This window comes from Physeter macrocephalus, chromosome 4 (genome assembly GCF_002837175.3).
Source record: "Physeter macrocephalus isolate SW-GA chromosome 4, ASM283717v5, whole genome shotgun sequence".
NCBI classification, from domain to species: Eukaryota; Metazoa; Chordata; class Mammalia; order Artiodactyla; family Physeteridae; genus Physeter; species Physeter macrocephalus.
The window spans coordinates 122,634,451-122,647,163 of NC_041217.1; the positions used below are offsets into that span (position 1 = coordinate 122,634,451).

At 36.5% G+C, this 12,713-nt stretch overlaps 1 protein-coding gene across 1 annotated transcript in view; it reads left to right on the top strand.

Annotated features, from left to right (window-relative positions):
- NEGR1 (neuronal growth regulator 1) overlaps positions 1-12,713 on the top strand; it is a 947,519-nt gene that overhangs the window by 737,292 nt on the left and 197,514 nt on the right. Inside the window, exon 5 of the mRNA XM_055084516.1 lies at positions 1,564-1,684. Coding sequence (XP_054940491.1) covers positions 1,564-1,684 — 121 coding nt within the window. The remainder of the gene's footprint in view (positions 1-1,563; positions 1,685-12,713) is intronic.

The following is a 12,713-nucleotide window of genomic DNA, read 5'->3' on the forward strand; positions in this document are numbered from 1 at the left end:
CCCACATGCCGCGGGGCGGCTGGGCCCGTGGGCCATGGCCGCTGAGCCTGCGCGTCCGGAGCCTGTGCTCCGCGACGGGAGAGGCCGCAGCGGTGAGAGGCCCGCGTACCGCAAAAAAAAAAAAAAAAAAAAAAAAAGAACCATCACACTCCGTCTCCTGCTACTCTCCCTTCTTTCTCTTTGCTTCAGTCACACTGATCTCCTTGCTATTTCTCAACTGAACCAGGCTTGCTTCAGCCTCAGGGCCTTACTGCAAGCTGCTCCCTCTACCAGTAAGGCTCTTTCTCCAGATACTCACATAGCAAACTCGCTCATCTACATCATCTTTGCTTAAATCTTTCCTTGTCAATGAGTCCTACTCAGATTAGCTTTTATAAAATTGCAACCCATTCCTTGCTCTAATTCCTCTTACCTTGCTCTAATGCTTTTTTTTTTTACGATATTTCTTCTAACATTTTATTTAAATTACTTATTTATTTTATTTACTGCTGATACTCTGTCTCCCCATTCCCCCCACCCCCCCATCTAGAATGTAAACTTTATCATGTCAGGGAGTTTAACTGCTTGTGCCTTGAGAAAGGCCTGGTATGTAAAACTGCTTGTGCCTTGAGAAAGGCCTGGTATGTATCAATGGCTCAATAACTATTTGATGAATAAAAGAAATGGCTATGCTATAATGAAGGTTTTTAAGCATCATTTTCTGCCAGGCACTGTGTTTGACCTCTGAATATGCAGAGATCAATCAGATATTTACCCTGCCTTTAGGCAGCGACAAAGACGCCTGGCATACCCATAAATAATTACAATACAAGATAGAAAGTGTGTCGTATGAGAGATTTAGATAAACTACTCAAAAGGGAAACGTATTTCCAGCCAGAGCAACAGGGAAGAGTATAGAGGTGGTGACCCCTAAATTTGGGTCTTGGGTGAAGAATAGCATTCTAGGTAGAAGGAACCACATTTAAAAAGTCACTAATGTGCTAAAGCATAGGGAGTAGGGGAAAACACAGAATATGGAAAGAACTCAGACTTTGAGTCAACATGTCTGACGTCAAATCCAAACTCTGAAGCTAAGTAGCTGTGTGACCTTAGACCAATTATTTAACCTCTCTGAGTTTCAGTTCTCACATTTGTAAAATTGGGATAATGCCATCTCGCCTAGAGTATTCTGTGAGGAAATCATGAACATAAAGCACCAAACCCTGTTACTTGCTCCCAGCCATCACTCAGTGAATAAGAGCTATTATTGGAGTGTAGTTTGACTGGAGTGCAGATGAAATGTTCCCCTCAACAATGCCATTTTCCAATAGGAAGCAAGACCAAAATGTATTGCATTTACTCTGTACTCCCTGGGAACATTCGTCATTGTCCAACTTGAAAAATGAAGCTGAAAATGACTAGTTTTGTAAGAGAAGCATAAAACACTGAAAATGTGATGCATTGGCCTATCAGGCATAAGATTACTTTGAATATAGAAGGAATAAAAATATGTGTGCTCTATATTTCGGTTGAAGATTATTTTAACTTACCTGCAGTTTCTTTCTTTCTTTGTTTCTTTTTCAGTTGCTCCTACGATTCAGGAAATTAAATCTGGCACTGTGGCCCCGGGACGCAGCGGATTGATAAGATGCGAAGGTGCAGGTGTGCCACCTCCGACCTTTGAATGGTACAAAGGAGAGAAGAAGTAAGGACTTTGTGATCATTACTCTGTTTCAAGCACTTTGAGCTAATGTGTTTGTGTTTCACATATTTACTTTAAGCAGTTTCTTTAACGGGCTTGGATGATTCTTAGCAGCCTTCTCTCGGGCAGGCAAACTGAAGAGGCCTACGTGGGGGGCATGAGTAGCTAACAGCATCCAGAAGAAATGTCCACTTTGGTTTATATGATCTCAGAAATGCCTTCAAATCCCCCATCACTGATGCATTTCATTTCTTTCCCTCCCTTCTGAGCCAGCACACCATAGGTCTTTCTGGAAACCATGTTTACTTGGGAAATAAACCAGCTCTTCAAGGGCTTGGGCACAGCTTCCATGAGAGCACTCCTAAAGCAATCGGAGCTGTGGACTCTGCCTGGCTTCCTTGATAATCCTCAACCCTTTCACCTGCTTCTCTCTCCCACATGTCATTTTAACATTTTGTTTTATAGAATGTGGCATCTTAAGTATTCTATCACTAAAGGGACTGTAGAGGGATAAAATACATGGTTGAAGACTAACCAAGGGGATTTGAGGACTACTCTAACTTCAGAGGAGCTTGGGGAGCTTCAGAAAGCCTTAGCAAGAGCTGTTGAACAAGAGAAGACAGGACTTGATGACTTCCTCTTTACTTTCAACCAGTGGGCTCATTCAGATCTCTTTACCTGCTCTTATCAAGCCATCAAAGAAGAATAGGCCCCCCTGGGTAAAATGGCAGATGTAATGCAGAGAGGAGGGTATTATCTATAATATATATTTTTTTGCTTCAAAACTAGGGAAGGGATGCATTCAAAAAAGTGTTAGTTTGGACCATATGAACTTTCCATTTTTCAGTCAAAAAGGCTAAATGTTGGCAATCCCATACTATTCAACATATACGTATGGGGTTTATTTATTAGTGTCATGGCTCATAACTGATTACGGCTAAACATCTGAACAGAAAACAGGTGAAATCACATAAGAACTTAGATGTTGCCACAATGGATGAGCATGGATGTGACATAAGCAGGTATGTGGTTCTTAAACTGTAATCAAAACAGGATTTATGGAAGATATTCTCTTTCAACATCAGCCTTAACAATAAAAGATATCCCCATAACTATCTCATTTGTTTTGGATAACTGACAGTGGTTTTACCTAAAAATTTTCACAGTTGTTTTTTATGCAACCTCTTCTACAATTTGGGCTGATCAATTACTGCTTTTTACTAATTAATTAATACTTTTACTAATTATAAATCTTTGTGTCTTCCTGGAAGCCCCTATATTTTTATATACCTAGAATTAGATAAACTGGTCTGTGGTCACCCTTGTCCCATGCTACAGGATTACATATCTGGCAATATAACCTTCCTCAGATTCTGATAATCCAGGCTGGGAAGTCTTCAATTTGTGATGCTCTTTAGAGATAAACATCTGGGAGAGTGGTTCTCAGTCCTTAGAAAATTATGAAACCCTTTGTTCAAATGCAATCTTTTTTGGAAGCCCAATAAGTAATATCTGTGAAAGCAAGGGTGAATGGAGCCTCAGTTCCACCTGCTCAGAGCCCTCCCTTCCATCAGGATGTCCTTGCAGCCCCTCCTCCCCATCCCTGGTTCTCCGCAAAGCACAGTTTTCAAAAATGACTTAAATTATTTTACATATCTTTCAAAGTCACTTTTGAAACTGTGTCATACCTTTCTTAAAGGCTAACAAGCAGAATTGTTAGCAGCACAAGTGAGAACTCCTTTGCTAAAGTCCATTTTGTTTCTAATAATTTTTGTTGCTATATCTCTCTCTTCCTCTTTCCTAAATTCAGTGACCATTGTCAAAACAGGCTACAACAATCCTCAGCCTACTTTCTTGGCCTATAGCAAAGATAGCAAAGAGCCAATTGGTGTCCACAGTCATAGCTTCAGTGATTTTTGTTTTTCCAAGTGGGGAGATGGACTATAGCTTTTATTAGATTTTCAAAGGAGTTTAGAACCACTGCTAAAACAGGTAGATAGATTCCCCCCAATCAGTGCCCCTCCCCAATACACTCACACACGAGAAAATCTAGCCACTATGAAAATCAAATGCATTTATCAAAGGCAAACATATTTTTACTTCAGAATGAAGTATACATTTATCATTTGTTAGAGTTATATTTGAGGAAATATTCAAATTCTCAAATACCACTAGAATATATAAATTCCTCTTAAAATTATAGGAAAGCAAATTTGAGTATATGCAGGGAGTAAGAGAGAAAAATTCTGCTTGCTGAATGATTGTTGTTACACTCACTAAGAGCATCTACCATGCTATCTTCAGGGCCCAGGCCATTTAAAATATTTATTTCATCAAAATGAAAAACTGTGTAATGAGCACCTGCTATTTAACATTAACCCATTTTATTTTCACAACAAACCTATAAGATAGATACTACTCACCTTTTGCTGAAGAGAAACCAAAGCACAGTGTTTTTAAGTAATTTGCACAAGTCTATAGTTAGTGACAGGGCTGGGATTTGAGCCCAGGAAGTCTTGCAAATATTCATGCAGAGTCTGTGGATTTAACCCTTATACTACGGCACCCAGTATTGTTCATGGGACCTCAGAGTCTATCAAAAATAATTTGAAATATCAATGTTAAATGCCAGGGTAAAGGCATTGCAGGTAATTTACAAGTTAGCAAAATAAAAGACTGCACTTACAAACGCTCACTTATACTTTCCCAATTGGTTTCATCAAAGACACAGAAATAATGGAGTCAAGGTAACCAGACAGAAAAGAAACAGATACAGCATGTTTTCAAGTTGTTTTCTTGACCTCAATGTCATTACCAGGAGCATGAGGCTGACAGAGACTGTCAGAGCAGAGCATAGTTTTTACAAGATCTTGAGTTTTATTTCCTAGAGATCTTTTATACTTGAGGCTTACAAAACATATTCAGAAATAACTTACTCTCTTCACTTATACTTAAGGGGATGTTTATAAAAACTCATCTCGCCTAAATCAAGATCTTCAAAGCCAGATCTTCATTCAAATAAATATAAACAAATAAACAGAAACAAATAAACAAGAGGAAGTACCTGATCATCTCTAATCTTATCTCTGCCTATAGTTCTTCCACATCCTGTACAATCCGTCTCTGTGTGCTGGGAATAATATGCTTGAAAGCCTTTAAAAAAAAAAAAAAACCTGCAAAATGAAGCACAATTTAAAGAAAAGAAAGAAATGTTACTGAGGATAAATCACTTTCCAGGACCTTTAAATTCTATCTCATTTATTCTTCAGACCTCTGTGAGGTATGATTTATTATCCTCAATTTACTGATGACAAAACTGAAACATAAGAGACTTAACCTGTCTAAGAGCACTCACTTAAAAGATGTTGTCGGGACACATTTTAGATTTGTCAACCTCTCAGCCCATGTTCTTTCCCTTGTATACATTGCCATTATTAGTCATCTATTACGAAGTACAAATCAACCCAAAATTTAGCAGCTTAAAACAGTAAGCTTTTGTTATCTCAGTGTCTGTGGGTCAGGAATCCAGGAGCAGTTAGTGGGATATGGCTCAGGGTCTTTCACTTAGTTCCTGTCAAATGTCACCTGGAGCTGATCCTCTGAAGGCTTGACTAGGGCTGGAGGATCAGCTTCTGAGGTAGCTCGCTCACATGTCCCACAAGTTGGTGCCTGTTATTGACTGAAGGCCTCTGTTAATCACCATACAGACCTATAAATAGGGCTGCTAGACGTCTTCATGACAAGACAGTTGACTTTCCCCAGAACTAGTGATTCAAGAGAAACCATAGAAGCTGTTCATGATCTAGTCTCAGAAATCTCTATCTTTTCTGCAATATATTATTGGTTATAAAAGGTGACCTATTCAAAAAGGGAGAGGTAATAGGGGAACATAAATATCAAGAGGTGAGAATCATCAGATGCCATCTTCAAAGATGGCTCTCACGTTGTCTCCCTCATGGATGATGTAATTGTTTATATATTAGAAATATTAGCCATTTGACCTTTAGTCTATTGCACTGTTTGGGTAAGCATCATGAGAAAGACTAAAGTTATATACTTGTTATTAAGATATCCCTTTGTATAAAATGCTCATTTTTTAACACTGTAGTCTCTTTCAGCATACCGGGCAGGGACAATTCTAATAGGCTAAATTTTACTCTCTATATAAAAACATTTTAAGTATTGGGAAAACTAAAGTTCAGAGTTCAATTACACAGAGAGCCAAAAATTTAAACTTTTTTTCTTAATAACAGAGAAGATTGATAAAAAGAAATACACTCCTTATATGCAGTGAAAGGACACTTCAGAATAGGCTAAGTAAATAGTGTCTTTGATAACATGAAATTAAGTTCATCTATAGCTTGAGAACAGTACATTCACTTAGGATTCAGACCAAAACCATAAACTAAATTTTAATGGACTAATGTTTAAATTGGTATTGCAAAAACATAGGTTTTGTATCACTTTGTGGAGATGGTATTACCATCTTGTCTTAGATCAGAATTTTATTATTTGCTTACTTAGTTGAATTCCCTCCTATTTTTTTAGCTTTCCTCAAATCCAAGCCTGAAACCTAGAAAGACATGCCTTCTTATTTTTTATGATGAGTTTAACTGCTCCAGTCTTATAAAATACTACATACTTTATTCACTTTGCCTATTTTTAGGCAAATGGACAATTGTAGCAATGTCTTTTTAGAATTCTTTAATCACAACAGGGTTTCTTTCTTAATTCTCTGTTATAATTTAAGATAGGGATACAAATGTTACAAATAGGTAAATACAAATTTCGTCCATAAGTGAAGAACAAATATGTTGTAAAACATTAAAATGATCAATATATCAGTTAAAAAATAAACATGTTTTTAAATACGTTTTTAAAATATTTATGTTAAATATAACATGTTTTTAAACATGTTTTTAAAATAATCTAAAAATTGAATATTTTATATTTTATGATGAGAACTTATAATATTTTGACTTTTTAAGCAATGAATTTCAAATTTAGTCTATGAATTTTTGTCATTCTTTACAACAAATAACATGTCAGCACACCTCTCACTTCAGAATCCTGTTAATGGTTCAGTCTACACCACTGCTTCAGAGGAAATATGAGGAGCATTACCTTATTGCCTGTTGAAAAGGATTTATTATCTATGTGCATAAAACATGCATGCACGTCACAAAATGTATACAGGTACCACTGAATGGACAGAAAAATGCCTAAAATCAACCAGGTAGAGTATGCCAGGTTCACATTGCACAGAAGTATGATGACCTTTTTCAATCAGGTTAGGTTTTCACTTTAGGGAATGATGATTTTTTACTGTTGGCTTTACAGAGGTAAGGTGAACTTGAGAAATCATAATGAAGTGGAGTGACTTTCCTCTCCTTTTTCCTAGTCTAAATTATTTACTACTGGATCCTCTAGATGGGCCATAAATTTCATCTGAGTTATTCACTTTGATGAATGAATGTCTAAGAGGGAGGGTCTTCTTTCCTTCTTTTATTTTCAAGGGGACCATAAAAATGAGTTTAAATATTTTTCTGTGTCTTCAAAGATCCTTTTTCTTTGCTGTTTTTTCATTTAATTTATGTGTGTCAAAGTTATGAATACATCACATTTGTATAACCCGTTTTGATTTTCAAAGCATTTTTATATATGGTAGTTTAGCAAAATGTGTGCGTTTTTACATTTCACTTACAGTAGAGTCAACTCTTCAAGCTTTGGGTGATACATAAGAGAGAAGAAGAGAAAGAGATAAATATATAATAGTAACAATTTAAATGGCATGGACTTACTAAAGATGTACAATAGGAGACATATTCCTTGCTACAACTTCAATCATGCTTCATTCCCATTTGCCTCTGATAGTGTATCTCTCCATTCTAAGTGAGATTCTCAGGTGGAAAATGGGTATCTAATATAACATGGTTCTAAAACAAAAAGCAACTATTTCATCCAGTGCCCAACCATGGAAAATGATGTAAAACAGTGGTCCACAACATTTTTGGAACATATATCCCTATGAGTAAAATTTGAAACTTAGCAAAACTAGCAATATATGCATACTTATTTGTAAATTATGTATATGCATTTCTGAACTGGTATATTGCTTACATTAAATAACAGACAACAGATAAAATTTAAAAGATGAGATACAAATGCAACATAAATGGACATTTTATTATTTTTTTCTCATACTCCAACAGATCACTTTGTACCCACCTTGAAGTACTTGCCCTCCATTTTGGAGACTCTTGTAAAGTACGTTAGTTTAAAGTAAGGAAGTTTAGGGAATTGTCAAGGGCAGTTGTAATGACATGCAACTTTTACCCTATATGCTGACTTTGCAGTCTTACAACACATATTATGTAACTTAATGTACTAATTTACCCATTCCTTGCAAAATTCTAACTAGATTATGCCTGAGAAAAATGCTATCTCATAAAGGTAAAATAACTTGTTGAAGGGAAGTACAGAATGGGAAGTAAAATCAAATTTCAAGGAAAACTTGCAAGGTGATGGATATGTTTATGGTCTTGATATTGATGGTTTCACAGGTGTATACTAATTCCCAAACTCATTGAATTGTACATATAAAATATGTACAACTTCATATACATCAATTATACCTCAATAAAGTGATTTAATAAACAAAAAACCCCTAACATATGTATAAAATGGATAACTATAAAAAATAAATAAAATAAAATTCAAAAATTCAGAAAAAATAAATAAAAATAAAAAAATTCTTAAAAACCCCTGATTTTCTGACTCTTGTGTCAAGATATCCCTCTTCTAGATTTTACACCACAATTTTGATTATTAGGAAGAGACTAGAATTATAATTCTCTACACACACACACACACACACACACACGCACGCACGCACTCCCTGCCCATCACCCCTTTCATCCTCTCATTTGCAAGGCCGTTATTATAAGAGTAGCAGTTACATATTTTGATTTAGAATGGTACTAGAAATAACCTCATTACCACCCCATGTTAAAAATGATCTTCCCTGATGACCTGAGATTTTACTTCTTCTCATTGGGCACTTATCTGTGAGATAATTTGCAAAATTTGAAAAGGAAATAAGTTTCTTGTTGAAAGAACTTGCATTTCTAATGTTATCTCATTATTATGTATTTGCTTGTTTGTTTATTAGTTTATTAATTTCATCCTGATGATATTTCACTCCTTTTTACAACCAAAGTCTTATCAATACAACTCCATCACCCCTGTGATGACTTGGTCATCCGAGGCCAAGATGATAAAGGGTAAATATCTGAAACAAATGGGAGCATCTCAATTACTGGGAACTGGAGAGCACATGGACATGTAAGACATAAATACATATTATTATATTGAAAACTTTGGGCCAGTCAGACAAAGTTGAAAGTAGGCCAATTCCAGTTTGCATCTCCTGACTTAGAATTTACAACTTACAAAAATCACCAAAATGAAATAAGTACTAAGAAAACCCTAAGGGAATCCTAAGTCCTTGAAAGTACACAGCCAAGGTCCATTCAACTCAAATCAGAGCATTAACAAGTGCTTCAGGGAGAAGGTAGATTTGTGCTGGACACCAAAGAATGAATAGTATTTCCAAATATCGCAAGGGGTAAAGAATAATCATTAGCAAGAAAAGAACGCGGTCAATTCATCTGAGCATTGTGTGGAGAGTTTTTTATATTCTGGGGTACAGGATGTGAAATATGGTGTAATAGAAGGTAGGTTTAGAAAGGTCTCTTAGGGCAAGACTTGAGGGATCTTAAAGGTCATAAGACATTTGGGCTGGATTCCATAGGCATTGGGAAGCCATCGGAGGGCTTTGCAAGAATAGTAAAATGATCTACTCCCCATCTTCACAAAATGTTTCTGGAAGCAGTTGGAAGGAATGGATGGGAAAGATATAAAATACGGCTTAAACTAGGGTATTGGTTGTGCAAGAGAGAGAAAAGGTAGTATTTGTATGTTTCAGTGACTGATTAAATACAAGGAAAGGACAATTTGAAGGTAATTCCAAGTTTTCTATCTCAATAACAAGGTTGAATAGTGAAGTTATTAGCTGAGGCTGGGAACACAGGAAAAGAGATTTGGAAGAGATCTGAGTGCTGAGTTTGGTTTGGGACATTCTGAAATCGGGTGTTAATACTGGATACACAGTCCACTAGCAAACAGGATTTTGATTGTGTTCTTAAAATTCATAGCGATATTTCCAAAATAAATATTTGATCTTATCACTTGGTCCTTGAATCCTTCAGTGGTTTCTGATTGTCCCTAGAATCAAGTCCTAACAGCACAGCATGGCATAGAAGGCCTTTGTATTCTAGCACCTGTTGACCTCTCTGGCTATGAATCTTGCCATTCTGCTGTCTCACAATAGGAGTTTAGCCATCCTGAAATATTTAATTCCCAAACTGTGACATGATCTCTGTCTTTCAAGCCTCTTCGTATGTTGGCTGCTTTGCTTGTAAGCCCCTTCCACACATACCCCGACCCTGGCTACCTTTGACTGGCTGCCTTCCACTAGGCCTTTAGTCTCAATTCAGATGTCACCTTCTCTCAGAAAATACCCTGAGCCTTTTCTCCTAGAAGAGGAAGCTCTCCAGATGTACTCCTATTTGCTCAGCTCTGTCAAAGCACAAAGATGCCGAGTTAACCCTCATGTTCACAGCATCTAACATGGTGTTTGGAACACACTCTGTTGCAAGAAAGCGTTGTGGCCTTTTCATATTGATAAAGTAGAGCCATTCTTATTTTGATACACTTTCAAATTGATAAGAGAATATTAGTAGAATTGCATCATCCCCTTAGACTGAGGAACCCTGTAAACCCAATGTGTGATTACGGAAGAGAAGCTGGTATCTGTTGCTCAATTCTGACTTCCCAGGATTTCTTCTTTGTGAATGTGGTCTCTGCAAAGTTGTTGTGTTGGTATATTGTGGGATGAAATTTGACATTAAAATCATGGGCACATTGATATTAGAAAAGCAGTTCAAGCAGAGAGGAGAAATCTAGTCAAAGGCCAGGTTGTCAGGGATACAGGACTCACTGCAGTCAGGGAGATTGACACCTGCACTGTAGCCTTTGTTTATTTGATGTAGGGTTAAAAGGCAATATCCTCCCTGTGCAAATCAATCTGTCACAAGTAAGGCAGCCCAAAGGTCTCTAATCTAAAATTATTAATTTCATTAAAATTCATAAAATAAATAAGACATACATTTTAAATAGGCTAATAAAGTCTAAAATCATTAAAATGTCCTAACATATTATAATAACATTAATTTATTCAAATGTACAACTAAAGATAGATACCCCTTGGGGCTAAGACAGTGATGCATGATATTCTTCAGTCTGTTCCTGGGAATAAATGATACATTGTTTATGAGCCTTAAGTGCCAAGCAATACAGTAAACCAATAGGTTGCTATAGCAGCATGTTCACATAAATTTTCATTTCTCGCTGGTTTCTAGCAGTTCCTACTCCTCCCTCTTTTTACTTTACCTTGCACATCTGTGAAAAGCCTAGATGAGGTTGATAATGTGCATGTAATTGATACTGAGTTTGGCACATCTTGAAATCATGATGCCATGATCCTTTCAGTCACTCTCCTAGATCTTTTCTTTAAAAATAATTTCCTGTATGCTCAATATTTTAATATTCTCCTGCCCTCTGAGAGGAAATGTATCCATTCTAAGAAACAGACCCTATCATTGAACAATAATAACACCTATCATATATCTAGTGCCTACTGCATTTGCTATATATGTGTGTGTGTGTGTGTGTGTGTATATATATATATATGCATAGATATTACATTTTATACATTTAAAAAACATTCTTACATCAACACTTTGAGATTGGCTTCATTTTTCCCATTTCACAGATGAAAAAACTAAGCATTAAAAAAATGAATTCATTCAGAAGAACATGCAATAATTACTTACTGTGTAACTATTAAGTGCCCAGCGCTCTACTACATATTTAGAGTACAATGAATAACAAAACCAACCAGGATCCTTGACTGAATGGAGTTACACTCTAATGGGGAATATAGAACATAATCAAAAGTCACACAAATATATGAAAACTTACAACTGAAATGGTGTTACAAAGAGACGTATTTGATGTTATAATGATGATTTGACCAAGTCAGAGAGAACACAGCAACTCCATAGCATCACTAGAATTTGGACTTTAGAGACAATTCTGGACTTAAAAATATTGCATTCTTGACACTCTTATAGGTTTTATTTTTTTCTGTCATTCTTGATATACACTGTGGGGAGAGATTTACTACCACCCAAATATTTAGTGAACTTAGGGGAAGAAAAACAAATGAGAATTAACGCTGAAGGTGTGTGTGTGTGTGTGTGTATGTGTGTGTCAAGGAAGGTAGGCTGAGGAGGGAGGTGAAAGCCCACTTCATGCTTCTCATCTTGGGACTGTGAGTAGCCTGAAAGGCTGACTCCATCAGAGGCTAAAGACACCTGCTGTAAGATGCTGCACCGATGGGCAGAGTTAAGCCCATAATAGATAGTTAAAAGGCCTCGAGCCCAGGGAAATCTCCAGACAGCTGGCTGAACTGGACCCTACATTTTTGTTTGACTTTCTACCCCATTAGTTTCACCTTATGGATTGAACCTGGCTTTCCTGGCATGAATGCCACATAGCACTTGGTTATTTAGCGCCACTGGTTTTATTCCCTGGTTTAACTTGATTTCCTTCAACCACCCATGATTTCTGACTTGTCTCTCCAAACTCAAATACAATATTCTGGTTTCTACTTGGTGATCTGAATTTATCAATTGCTACTTTGGGAGGATACCAATAGTCAGTCAGAAGACATGGATTTGAATTTTGGTTCTACCACTTATCAGATGGTAGAAAATAAATTTACTTAATTTTTCTAAATTTCTTTTTTTTTCTCATCTGTAAAATGGGACTAATAATGCTTACCTCCTAGGATTGCTATGAAGATTAGTTGATATACATTTGAAAATGCTTAAATGTCAGTTTCCTA